This window comes from Pseudophryne corroboree, chromosome 3 (genome assembly GCF_028390025.1).
Source record: "Pseudophryne corroboree isolate aPseCor3 chromosome 3, aPseCor3.hap2, whole genome shotgun sequence".
In the NCBI taxonomy this organism is placed as follows: domain Eukaryota; kingdom Metazoa; phylum Chordata; class Amphibia; order Anura; family Myobatrachidae; genus Pseudophryne; species Pseudophryne corroboree.
Genome location: NC_086446.1, coordinates 90402285 through 90416384, shown reverse-complemented (window position 1 = coordinate 90416384; position 14100 = coordinate 90402285). Strand labels below are relative to the sequence as shown.

The 14100-nt window shown below is 46.5% G+C and overlaps 2 protein-coding genes across 3 annotated transcripts in view; one reads left to right on the top strand and one right to left on the bottom strand.

The window, feature by feature from the left end:
• Positions 1-2170: 2170 nt before the first annotated feature.
• On the bottom strand, positions 2171-13821 carry LOC135054830 (uncharacterized). Its single transcript, XM_063958214.1, has 4 exons — positions 13777-13821; positions 3776-3835; positions 3488-3700; positions 2171-2873 (listed from the first exon to the last, which is right to left on the bottom strand). The coding sequence occupies exon 4, from the start codon at positions 2860-2862 to the stop codon at positions 2194-2196; it is 669 nt and encodes a 222-aa protein (XP_063814284.1). The 5' UTR covers positions 2863-2873; positions 3488-3700; positions 3776-3835; positions 13777-13821; the 3' UTR covers positions 2171-2193.
• LOC135054829 (zinc finger protein 260-like) overlaps positions 13372-14100 on the top strand; it is an 85383-nt gene continuing 84654 nt past the window's right edge. The window contains exon 1 of one of the 2 annotated variants that reach the window (XM_063958213.1): positions 13372-13409. The gene's annotated coding sequence lies outside the window, so the exon portion shown is untranslated. Of the gene's footprint in view, positions 13410-13460; positions 13830-14100 lie in introns of those variants that run through there. The other variant, XM_063958211.1, reaches the window with a different exon arrangement.

The window sequence follows — 14100 nt, the reverse complement described above, 5'->3', positions numbered from 1 at the left end:
AAAGTGTGGAGAAGTGAGCCAGTGGAGAAGTTGCCCATGGCAACCAATCAGCATTGAAGTAACATTTATAATTTGCATACTATACAATTATACAGAGCAGCTGATTAGTTGCCATGGGCAACTTCTCCACTGGCTCACTTCTCCACTCTTTTCACTGCTTCATGAATAGACCCCATATGAGTCAGTGGGGTAAATTTACTAAGCTCCCGATTTTGACCGAGATGCCGTTTTTTCAGCAAAGTGTCATCTCGGTAATTTACTAAACACTAATCACAGCAGAGATGAGGGCATTCGTATTTTTTTGCAAGTCCAAGTAAAAAATTACGAATGAATACACCATCGGTCAAATTACGCCTGTTTAGATATGAATCTCGGTCATTTACTATCCATTCGTAATTGTAATTGCTGCCGTGAAAATGCATTCGCGGCCGCGAAAAATTACACATCGTATTTTTTTCCTAAAAAAAAACGCGCCAGCATTTGAAAACCGTGTTTACATGTGTACTCAATTATCCATTACTCACACCTGAATGTTTGGCCCTATAAAAGTGTTCCAGGCACATTTTGAACTTCTCTCACTCTGAAATGGCGGCTGTGGTGTGTGCCAATGATTTTTGGTTTGCTGTGGGATACCTTAGACTGCTCCATGAGGCTTCCAGGAATCAGGCCCAGGTAAGTGAACATGGTCAACAGGTTGTCCAGGTACCGCGGAGGCTACGCCAGCCTCGTTTTTTTAGAGGGCGTTTAAACTTAAATGCATTGTCCGATGATAGGGTCATACAGATGTTCCGCCTAAATAGAACCAACATTTTCCACCTGTATGACCTTGTCAAACTGGGCATAGACCCTGAGACAGCACGCTCTCGCTCTGTCTCAGGCCTACACAAACTCCTGGCTGTGTTACACTTTATGGCTACTGGGAGCTTCCAGGCTGTGGCAGGCGACGTCATTGGTATCTCACAGCCCACCTTTTCCAGATATTTGAATCAGGTGAGTCTAAAAATACATAGGCGGTTATGTCTAAGTGTTGCTTCTGTAAGTACAAACAACACAGTATTGTAGAGAATACCTAACATGACACTCACCTTAGCTTGTTTAATGTCCACTCAGGTTTTGGATGTGTTGGAGCCACACATTAATGCCTCAATCTGCTTCCCTACCGAGGAGTCGGAGTGGAGTGCTGTCAGGGTAGCTTTCTATGAGCTTGCTGGCATGCCCAATGTGCTGGGGGCCATAGATTGCACACACGTTCAGCTGAGATCACCTAAGGGCCGCCAATATATATATACTAATAGGCATCTGGCACAATCAACTAATGTCCAGGTGGTCTGTGATGCAAACATAAAAATTATGAGTGTTGTTGCAGGTTACCCTGGTGGCTGCCATGACTCCTTCATCCTCAGTCAGTCATCGCTCTTCGATAAATTTGAGGACGGACAAATGCCTGATGGCTGGCTGTTGGGTATGTTTAAAATGTTTTGTGTGTATGTCTTTTAACCACAAACTCGAGTTTTGATTAGGTGAAAGAATAATCTAACATATGTACTAATGTTGACTATATCTGTTTTTCAGGTGATGGGGGTTACGGCTGCTACTCTTGGCTCCTTACTCCATTGTCCCAACCTGATTCTCCTGCTGAACACAGTTACAATCATGCACATAAGGCTACGCGGAATGTGATAGAAAGATGTTTTGGTGTGCTGAAGTCACGGTTTCGGTGTCTGGATAAATCTGCAGGCCTTTTGTTGTATAGTCCCTCAAAGGTGACTAGAATTGTGTTCTGCTGCTGTTTTCTCCATAATCTGTGTTTAAACCAACATCTGGCACATGATGAGGGAGAAAGCAGTCAGCAAGCAGAGGAGTTAGACCCATCTGGTGACAGTGTGAGCACATATGTAGGGAGGCAGGTACGGCAAGAAGTGATCCTGCGCTATTTTTCAGGTCAGTTTTAGTAGGCTGTAATTATCCTTGACTAAACACTTTGCACTACTTTCTATTGTGTGTTTTGTAACTTACTGTTTGTTGTTTATAGTGGTGTGTACATTGTACTTAGTTTATGCAAAAAATACATTTTCAGTCATTACCCATGAAAAACATACATACATACAGAGCAGCTTCGACAATGTTTGAGACGGACACAGGAAGTTGTGTGTTTGTCAAATACAAATTTTTATTTTGCAAATCACATTGGGGTTATTTTTTCCGCTTGTGTGTGCTGGGTGCTGTGCTTTGTGCTGGCTCACTGGCACGTGCTCTGGAGGAACGCCGAACAGGGGAGGTTACTGGCGTTTGGATAGGGGTCGTGGTCCCCGAGCTGGAGGTTACTTGGTGAGCTCCCATCAATGTAATATTGCTGCTCAAATTATTAATGCTTGCAATCAGTTGAGTGTTGGTTGCAGTGTGGCTGGCTACAATCCGGGATAAGGACTCATTCACAACCTGGTTGTGCTGAATGAGCTGAACGAGTGCCTGCTGATGGCGCTGTTGCTCATCTATGATGCGCGTTAAATGAGCAAGCATTTGGCTGTTGTCAGCCCTTATTTGCTCCATTGAGGTTGCCATTCGCCCTACTTGTACAATCAGTCTGCCCGAGTTGCGACTAATGCACGGTAGATGATGGGGCAGACTGGCAAGGTGTTGTGTATGTGCGGTCAGGCTGGCATTGCTTTGTGCCTGTTGGCTTGTCCAACTGGCCCAAAAGTCATCTGGTATTTGGGTTGGGGGCGGAGCTTGTGCCAGTTGTGGACTGATGGAGGCTTGGGGGATATCCTGCAGCTGTATTGGCTGGCTTGGGTCAACAGGTGTAAGTTGCAGTGTGATGGTTGCCTGTTGGTCTTGTCCCTGCTGGTCCACGTCGGCCATCAAGCTGGGCTCTGTATGGGGTGGCCAACATGCAATGTTTATTAGTCAATTTGTTTAAAGGCTACTTCTACACATTACTACATTCATAATACTCCATTTGTATAGTTTTTGGCGTTGTTTTTCAAAACTTATAATGTTTTTTTTTATCAAAAACATATATACCAACACAGGCGGCCACATAGACAGATTTGCATAATCCACACCTAACTACCTCCCCTCCACAGCATTACAGTGTTATATCACCTCCCCTGACCACGATATAGACTACTTACCTGGATAGTCCAGATGAGCGGAGCCAGTAAGCCATCTACATACTGGACAGGGGAGATGTGTGAACAATATAATGTTGTGGATGCTGTTTTTTTTTTGGATTTTTATTGGTATTTTATTTTAATGTGCACGTGTGTGGCCAAATTTTAAACAAATGTCTGTTATTTAATAAAAATGATGTTGGCGAGATCATCCACTAAGACCTTTTAAAAAAAAACATTTTCACCTTTAGCAATTGAAGACGTAACATCACATTGCTTGTTCTGGAAAACATGTAATCTCAAAACCAACTAACAACATATTAACTGTACTGTGTATATTATTGCCTATGTGTTTAATTTCTGTTTTTACTCACCAGATAACTGAGGTGATCGGGGCTCATCACTCTGCGAACTCGCCAATAGTGCCAGTGGTGGCTGGGGTGACACTGCCGAAATGCGTCGCCTGGGTGGGGATGATGGAGCCGCAGATTCCGTGCCAAGACGCCGTGTCTTACTTGGCCTCCTGGGTAAGTGGCCCGAGCCCTGTGATGGGCGCCTTACAGGAGGTCGGCTTCCAGAAGCAGAACCTATGTGAAAATATAAACATTAATATTTTGTACTTCTATGTGTTTTCAGAATATGTGACTACAGTGAAGTCTTACCTGCAATCCCTGCCTCATCCTGACTTGTCTGAGGCCTGTCTGGCCGGCTGGTCTGTGGGACTGTTGAAAAAGTGGACCAAACATTATTACCATGCTTTGTGTAAAAATTATAACTGCAAAGCCTTAGTGTACTGTAACCATCTATTAGGTATTGGATAAACAAATAATTTCTGATTAAGAGCTTCAAGCTTCATTATTTTGTGTTGTATATCCAAATGTACATGATGTTGCACATAATAAATCTGTTACATTTGAGAATTATGCCTCAGATATTGCAGAGATTGACTACTTGCAAATGTTTGAAAAAAGTAATATTGGAATAATTGCACCGTTTTTCAGAAGTAAATAAATCTAAAATTATTTTTAAAATAAGCATACAACACAGATGTCCAAGCAATATCGCAAAAAATATTTTATTAAAAAAAAAAAAACAGCAGCCATTGCACATGTTTTAGCGCAATATTAAATTTACCAAACAGCCAATGCATGGTGAAAAAAGCAAATTCAAAACACAAACACACCTTAAGGGTGCATAGGCCTGAAATATGTGAAACACACTTTATGCATCCTTTATCCTTTAAAAATGACATTTACAACATTTAGAGGACATTTAAAAAAAAATCTAACAAATCAAACTCACCATCCTGCGTGGGTCGGTCCGAATCCCGGACATGAGTAGCAGACACCACTTCGGCAGGAATCAATGCCCGCACAGGCTCCTCCCAGTCCCGATAGGTGGCCCGGAAAGGGGGGCCACCTCCGGTTTTTCGTGCAGATTTGGCCTCTTTGGCCATCTTGGCCTTGACACGCCGCTTTATATCATAAAACCTCTTGCGGCACGTGTCCTCAGTCCGCCTCACCACACCCTCACTATTCACGGCAAGTATTACTTGCCCCCACAGGACAGACTTCCTGCGGGAGGACACCTTGCCAGCATCCTGACCAAACAATTGGCGATGGTGCTTCATCAGCTCACGCACCAAAGCCATGTTTTCAGCATAGCTGAACTTAATATTCCTGCCAGTCTTGGTAGTGGTGCGTGGCTGCGGAGCCACAACACCATCACTATCACTGGAAAATACAGCAACAGGCACCCCCTCCTCCTCACTAACCTCCTCCCTCTCACTACCCCCCTCCACCTCACTAACAGCCTCCACCTCACTACCAGCCTCCACCTCACTACCAGCCTCCACCTCACTACCAGCCTCCACCTCACTAACCTCCGCCACCACACTGACCTCTGAGTCTGACATGACAAACGACAAAAAACACAGAAAAATCAAAACACAAAACACACTCCTCCACTACTCCTACTACTACACACCACACAGCCAACACACACGCTCACTCACTCACTCACAAACAATGACAAAAGACTGTAAAAAAAAAACAAGGACAAAAAAGTAGACAAACTGTGAAAAAACAATACTACAAATATGACAAGACTACTTACACACACAGTACAGCACTCAACAATCACCAAACTCCTCTCCAAATCCACCAAAAACTCCACCAAACTCACCAACTCCAAATACACCTTCCTCTCTCCTCTCCACTAGCTAAACCCACGAGGTGCGGTGTGTTTGGGGCGGTTTTATAGTAATATGCACAGACACTCCTCCTTCACGAATACAACCAATCACGGCCGCGTGACGAAAACGAAACTTAGGACTAAAAACACGGCAGCAATTTCTAAATCACTGCCGTAACAGACATGTGACGCAGTCGTAAAAAAAACACATAAACGCGGCCGCGAAACAGCAAACGCGGCCGCAATCTACAGCAGAAAAGCACGAATGACATCGACATCGGAAGAAACGAAAAACACGAATACGACAGCTTAGTAAATTAGTCGTAATCAATTCAAAAAGTTGCAATTTTACACTGTCGATGTCATTCGTGATTGAACTTGGACATGATTCTGGAAAATACGAATCTTAGTAAATTTACCCCAGTGTGTCAGCTACACTGACGCACGGTCCGATTTGAATGAATAAATATTCTTTGTTATGCACAGTGAAATATATTGCCATTGTATAAATAAAGGGAGATCATAGTATTCCTATATAGAGTTCAGATGGGGATAACGTATGTTATTGGGGCAGATATCACCGCGAGAGATAGCCTGGGAATAACCCCATAGTTTACCAGCAATCCACAGCGTCTTTTCTGAGATTCTTGAGGGTTTTCTTTTTAGGGACATATATACTGTATATAAAAAATAGGATTTTAATTACCTACCGGTAAATCCTTTTCTCGTAGTCCGTAGAGGATACTGGGGTCCATTTAGTACCATGGGGTATAGATGGGTCCACTAGGAGTCATGGACACTTTAAGAATTTGATAGTGTGGGCTGGCTCCTCCCTCTGTGCCCCTCCTACCAGACTCAGTCTAGGAAACTGTGACCGAGGAGACAGACATACTTTGAGAGAAGGATAGTGGTGAGATTCCGAACCAGCACACAAAACAAGAGGTAAGCCAAGCTAACCAAACTTGAAACAGGAACAGCAACGGCTGAACCAACATTACTTAACCAAGTAACTGCAGGAAGAACGAAGCACCGGGCAGGCGCCCAGTATCCTCTACGGACTACGAAAAAAGGATTTACCGGTAGGTAATTAAAATCCTGTTTTCTCTTACGTCCTAGAGGATACTGGGGTCCGTTTAGTACCATGGGGATGTACGAAAGCTCCCAAACCAGGTGGGAGAGTGCTGAGGTTCCTGCTGAACTGATTGACCAAACTGAAGGTCCTCAGAGGCCAAGGTATCGAACTTGTAGAACTTAGCAAACGTGTTCGAACCTGACAAAGTAGCTGCTTGGCAGAGTTGTTAATCCGAGACACCCCGGGCAGCCGTCCAGGAAGAACCCACCTAGTAGAGTGGGCCTGTACAGATTTTGGACATGGCAAACTTGCCGTGGAATAAGCATGCTGGATAGTAAGTCTGATCCAGCGTACAATTGTATGCTTTGAAGCAGGACACCCAATCTTATTGGGATCATAAAGAACAAATAGCGAGTCCGTCTTTCTGTGACAAGCTGTTCTTTTCACATACACCTTCAAAGCCCTCACAATATCCAAAGACTTTGAAGTAGCAGAGGTGTCGGTAACAACCAGAACCACAATAGGTTGGTTGCTGTGAAATACGGACACCACTTTAGGAAGAAATTGCTGACGAGTTCTGAGTTCAGCTCTGTCCTCATGGAAAATTAAATAGGGACTTTTGTAAGACAAAGCCCCCAGCTTCGACACACGTCTTGCTGAAGCCAAGGCCAACAGTGTGACGGTCTTTCACGTAAGAAATTTTACATTCACCTCCTGTAACGGTTCAAACCAGTCCGATAGGAGGAACTGCAGCACCACATTGAGATCCCAAGGTGACGTCGGAGGCACAAAGGGAGGTTGGATGTGCAGAACACCTTTCAAGAATGTCTGGACCTCAGGGAGAGAAGCCAATTGTTTCTGAAAGAAAATGGACAAGGCCGAAATCTGGACTTTTATGGAGCCCAGACACAGGCCCACATCCATGCCTGCCTGCAGAAAAAGCAGGAAACGTCCCAGATGAAATTCCACCGCAGAATAATTTTGACCTGGAACAATACCGCCTGAGCTTCTTGTTGAGACGAGAGGCCATCATGTCGATCTGTGGATATCCTCATCGACTTGTCAAGCACCTGAACACTTCCGGGTGAAGGCCACACTCCCCCGGTTGCAGGTCGTGTTTGCTGAGGAAGTCTGCTTCCCAGCTGTCTACTCCCGGAATGAAGACCGCTGACAACGCCACAGTGTTTCTTTCTGCCCAGAGGAGAATTCTTGACACCTCTGACATTGCTGCTCTGCTTTTCGTTCCGCCCTGTCGGTTTATGTACATTACTGCCAACACATTGTCCGACTGGACCTGAATTGCCTGATCTTGAAGAAGATGTGAGGCCTGCAGAAGGGTGTTTTATATGGCCCTGAGTTCCAGAATGTTGATTTGAAGGATGACTTCCTGACTTGACCATCTTCCCTGAAACTGCACCCCCTGAGTGACTGCTCCCCAACCTCTGAGGCTTGCGTCTGTGGTTAACAGAATCCAGTTCTGAATGCTGAACCTACATCCTGCGACGAGGTGAGAAGACTGTAGCCACCACAGAAGGGAGATCCTGGCCTTTGGCCACAGACGGATCCTCTGGTGCATGTGAAGATGCGATCCGGACCATTTGTCCAACAGATTGAGCTGGAAGGGTCTTGCGTGAAACCTTCCATATTGAAGTGCCTCGTAAGAGGACACCATTTTCCCCAGAAGGCGAATGCACAGATGCACCAACACCCGGGTTGGCTTCAGGACATCCCGAACCATCGACTAGATTACCAATGCCTTTTCCAACGGAAGGAACACCTTTTGTTACTCCGTATCCAGTATCATTCCCAGGAATGGGATCCTCCGTGTTGGCTCTAGGTGAGATTTCGGAAGGTTCAGAATCCACCCGTGATCCTGGAGGATTTGGTAGAGAGAGCAATGCTGTCCAGCAACCTTTCCCTGGATGGTGCTTTTATCAGGAGATCGTCCAGGTACGGAATTATGTTCACTCCCTGTTTGCGGAGTAGAAACATCATCTCTGCCATCACCTTGGTGAACAACCTCGGTGCCATGGAGAGACCAAATGGCAAGGCCTTGAACTGGTAGTGACAGTCCTGCAGTGCAAACCGGCGATAAGCCTGATGAGGCGGACAGATCGGAATATGAAGGTACGCATCCTTTGATATCCAGAGACACTAAGAATTCCCCCTCCTCCAGACCTGAGATCACCGCCTTCAGAGACTCCATCTTTAATTTGAACACTCGTAAATACGGGTTCAAAGACTTGAGGTTCAGAATCGGTCTTACCGAACCGTCTGGCTTCGGTACTACGAACAAGTTGGAATAGTACCCCTTGTTTAGTAGATGAGGTGGAACTGGAACAATGACCTGAGTCTGTACCAGTTTTTGGATGGCATGCTGTAAAGTTATACTTGCCTCTTGTGAAACTGGCAAGCCTGATTTGAAGAATATGTGAGGTGGGAGCTTTTGGAACTCCAGTCTCTAGCCCTAGGAAATAAGATCTATGACCCAGGGATATGACCAGATCTGACTGAAGAATTGTAGTCGGGCTCCCACCTGACAGCCTTCTAGGCATTGTGCTCCACCGTCATGCTGAAGTCTTTGAGGAAGCAGAGCCTGAGCTCTGTTCCTGTGCGCCTGCTGTTGCTGGTTTGCGTGGTTTACCTCTTGCGCCGCTGGAGGACGTAGAAGCACCTCTGGATTTGCCCTTGAACTTGGCTGTCCGAAAGGACTGTAACTTAGAAGCTGAATAAGTATTCTTGGTTGGGGGGGGGGGGCTGCGGAAGGAAGATACATAGGCTTACCCGCCGTAGCTGTGGAGATCCATTTGTCTAATTCATCTCCAAACAAGGCCTCTCCTGTAAAAGATAGGCCTTCCACGCCTTTCCTGGAGTCCGCGTCAGCAGTCCATTGGCGTAGCCACAAGCCCCTGCATGCCGACACTGCCATAGCGGTGGTGCGTGCGTTAAGCACGCCTATTTCCTTTATGGCTTCCACCATAAAGTTCGCAGAGTCCTGTATATGCTGCAGGAGTAAGACAACATCTCCCCAGATAAGGAATCTAACCCCTCAATTAGGTTACCTGACCATTTAGCAATGGCTTTAGTGATCCACGCACATGCAATAGTGGGTCTTTGGGCCACCCCAGCAGCTGTGTACAATGATTTGAGTGTAGTCTCAATTTTACGATCAGTCGTGTCTTCCAGAGGAAAAGGAAAAGAACTTTTTAGGGATCTGAAACTTATCAGGATTAGTCCACGGTTCTTCAAACAGGGTATTCAATTCCTTTGACACAGGAAAAGTAACTGAGGACTTCTTTTTACATTAAAGTAAGATTCCTCATACTGCAGGATATGGGCTAGAGATAGCTTTTGTGGACAAATGGGAGGGGATTGAGACGCTGTTTTGGGGACTGAGGCCCTCATTCCGAGTTGATCGCTCGCTAGCTGCTTTTAGCAGCAGTGCAAACGCTAGGCCGTCGCCCTCTGGGAGTGTATCTTAGCTTAGCAGAAGTGCGAACAAAAGTATAGCAGAACTGCTCCAAAAAATGATTGTGCATTTTCTGAGCAGCTCGAAACTACCTAGCGATCACTTCAGTCTGTTTAGTTCCTGCTTTGACGTCATAAACACGCCCTGCGTTTGGCCAGCCACTCCCCCGTTTCCCCAGGCATGCCTGCGTTTTTACCTGACATGCCTGCGTTTTTTAGCACACTCCCGGAAAACGGTCAGTTACCACCCAGAAACACCCACTTCCTGTCAATCACTCACCGATCAACAGAGCGACGGAAAAGAGTCGATAGACCTTGTGTAAAACTGCATCGTTTTTTGTGAAAGAACGTCGCGCGTGCGCACTGCGCCCCGTACGCATGCGCATAAATGCCGATTTTGTAGCCTGATTGCTACGCTGCGAACAACGGCAGCTAGCGATCAACTCGGAATGACCCCCTGAGTCTCTGCTCATAAACTCATCCACAGTCTGTTTAAAGTATTGCGTCTCTTTCTCATTGCGGGACAAGTTTGTACAAAGATTGGAGATCATTCCTTTAAGATAATTAACCCACTCTGGTTCAGCCCCGCTAGCCTGTGAAACCTGAGTACCCAGTAGTGAGCCCCCTGGTGAAGATGAACACTCCGCTGTGACACACACACAGGAAAAGGTTAAGCACAAAAAACCCACAAAGAGCTCTTCAGGGAGACACAGAGTTGTTTGGAGCCAGCCCCCACCGCGCCCTTACCGCTAATGCCAAGCTTAGCCGGGTCGCAGACTAAGTACCCTGATAGGGGAGTTAGTACACTAATAGTTGCTCCCCCCCTGCTATGACCCCTGATACCGCTGAGGTAATTTGGAGTCACACCGGAGGAGCTGTGCGTCCCTGTCAGTCAGCGTCTGTGTCACTGTCCACTGCAGAGGGAAAATGGAGCTGGTGAGCTGCTGGATCCTTGCATAGTGAATCCCCGCCCCTTCAATGGCGCACGGTCTTCCTGCTTTTTTAATACTGGCTGAGGTAATTTTTGTGCTTAAAATGGAGCAGAACCGTTTTAAGGCTGTGTTAGCCAGTTTGGGTACTGTGGGGGTAATTCCAAGTTGATCGCAGCAGGAAATTTTTTAGCAGTTGGGCAAAACCATGTGCACTGCAGGGGGGGGGGCAGATATAACATGTGCAGAGAGAGTTAGATTTGGGTGGGTTATTTTGTTTCTGTGCAGGGTAAATACTGGCTGCTTTAGTTTTACACTGCAATTTAGATTGCAGATTGAACTCACCACACCCAAATCTAACTCTCCCTGCACATGTTATATCTGCCTCCCCTGCAGTGCACATGGTTTTGCCCAACTGCTAAAAAATTTCCTGCTGCGATCAACTTGGAATTACCCCCTGTGTACAGTGTACTGAGACGCAGTTGTATACTGTGTCTGGAGACGCATTCCGCCCCATTTAGAAGCCGTGCGTGTCCGTACCCTCGTGCCGCCATAATGCCCGGCGCACCGCTAACCGGGACGCCGGCTCAGTACTCACCACTCTTCATTCTTCTGGGTCTGTTAGGGGTGGTGGCATGCTGCGGGAATGTACGCTCGCCGTAGTGGGGCTTGCGAATAGTTCCCTCAGGAGCTCAGTGTCCTATCAGCGGGGAACGGGACCATTAAACTTTCAAGAGGTCCCCCCCCCCCCCTCCTAAGTCCCACGAAGCAGGCAGTCTGGTGCCAACCAGCCCTGCCTGAAAGTAACAAACATATAAAATAAATGCAGAAAACTTTTCAGGAGTTTCCTTCAGTGTGACCGACTCCTCCGGGCACATTTTCTAAACTGAGTCTGGTAGGAGGGGCATAGAGGGAGGAGTCAGCCCACACTAACAAATTCTTAAAGTGTCCATGGCTCCTAGTGGACCTGTCTATACACCATGGTATTAAATGGACCCCAGTTTCCTCTTGGACGTAACAGTAATGTCAGTGCCGGCGGCTGTGCACGCCTGAATGGAGCAACAATTTATTTGCTCAGTCGGACGCCATCTAGAGGCTGCCGGCGCGCAAAACAGTTAAATTCCCCCCATATAGGTGAGGAGCAGCGTTAGCCTTTATTAGGATATGGTCTTTTATTCATCTTGCTATATGTCAAATCAACCTCGCAATATATTATATTCATCTTGCTGTATATTATATCAGTTTCTCTATGCTATATCTAGAAAACACCATCGGCGGGATGCAATGCCGCCCGAGTCCGACGGCTGTGCAGGATGCCGGCCAAACTCTGACTTTTTTTTAAAGTGGCAACAATCACTTACAAGGTTTTGCCTTGCAAGTGATTGCCCCTTTTAAAAAAAAGTCTGAGTTCAGCCGGAATTATGGTGGCCAATCCCGGGATCAGCGGGATCCCAGAATTTAGGGCCAGAAACGGCAGGGATTCAATCCTGGGATTGGAAGCTCTAAACCCGGGGATTGAGGGATCAGCGCTGAGCGTCCACAGGACGCTCAGACGCTGCCAGGATTCCTTCTTCCGGCTCCCCGTCACATGCCGCTGGGAGCCGCCAGGAGAGAGCGGAGGATGTTCCCCACCCGCTTGCCCGCCTCCGGTATATGGTGAGTTATGTGTGCAGGGCGGGGCGAGGGGGTGGCCACAAAGTTAAAAGCCAATCCCAGGAATCCCGGGATTGGCCATTTTTCAATCCCGATACCCGGGATTGAAAAAAAGGCCCGGGATTGGCTTCCCTAGCCGGAATCCCGCACAGCCGCCGGACTCGGGTGGTATTACATCCTGCCGCATATATCCAGAAAACTGTACTTTTGAATTTAATGGCCTTCCCCTGAAAAAAAAAAAATCACCCAAATGGTATCCTCAGTAGAGTCGACAGTCATTAGGTCGACCAGTGTTGGTTGACATGGGCAAATGGTTGACACGTGAAAATGTCGACACAGAACAGGTCGACACATGAAAAGGTCGACAAGGCTTTTTTTTTTCCTTTTGTTTCTAATCAACTTTTTCATACTTTACCATCCACGTGGTCTACGATTGGGAATAGTAATCTGTACCGAGCGCAGCGAGGCACCTTGCCCGCAGCATGGTGGGTGAAGCGAGACATGCAATGGGACGCGGTTCACTAATTGGGGTTCCTGGTCATGTTACGAAAATAAATTACACCAAAAACAGTTAAATAAAAAACCTTTTCATGTGTCGACCAGCCCCGTGTCAACCATGTGTCGACTATTTGTCCATGTCAGCCATGTCAATGTCCACCAATAGTGGTCGACCTAATGACCATCAACCATAACATGGTCGACCATTCATACCAGAACCCAGCGGCGCTTTAAGAGAGGAGGAGGCCAGGGTGCTGCCTCCTCCGTTCGGGCCCCCTTCTCTCTGCCAGCAGCGCTGAGAGTCTGAGCACTAGAGTGCTCAGACTCTACTGCGCATGCGCAGATCTCCGGGAAAATGGCGCAGTGGCCATTTTCCCTGAGATTTCTCTACTGTGCATGTGCAGAACTCCGTGAAAATGGCCGCTGGGCCATTTTCACAGAGTTTTAACATAGCCGTGGACGTCGTCGCGGGACTCCGGAGTGGTGAGTATTCACAAAATGGGTGCAGCGTGCACCCATTGTAGAAACGCCAGTGCCAGAACCGCCCCAAATTGGGGTATAAAGAGATTTATTTATTTTTCGTTCAAATGTATCAATTTGAATTGCCGCATATTTTAAGGGCATAATTGATTAATAATAAATAGGCCCCTTACTGTAAAATGGAGCTGTCCCAGGAATCCACTGTGGGTTATCTGACACTGGCTACTTTTTAACTCTTCCGCTGCCTGATCATAGTTACTTTGAAAGTTTGTAAAAGTTTTCCAGTGAGTGATCTGGGCTCCTCCCTCCTACGGTTCCCAGCTCAGTAAGCTTTATAGCCAGTGTGCTAAGTGAAGCTGTTCCTACTTGCCTGGGACCTGAATTCCAGGAGCTTCCTCTCCAGGGTTCTCCGTCCTCTGAGCGGTGAGTGTTACACTTGTCTCAGCTTGCCCTGCCTACATTGCTGTGTGTGCTATACTGTTCATGCCATTGACAGATTTGTTCTCTGAAATATAATAACACTTTTATGAAACCTGAATTAAATAGGAATTTGCTACCATCTACACTGGTTACAAAAAAACAACCTGTTGCCAAATTGCTTAGTATCTACTGTATATAAAGTAATTTATAAAAATCAAGGGCGACAGTAAGTATTTTGCACAGTCCAGGTATGTATGTGCTTAGAACGCGCACA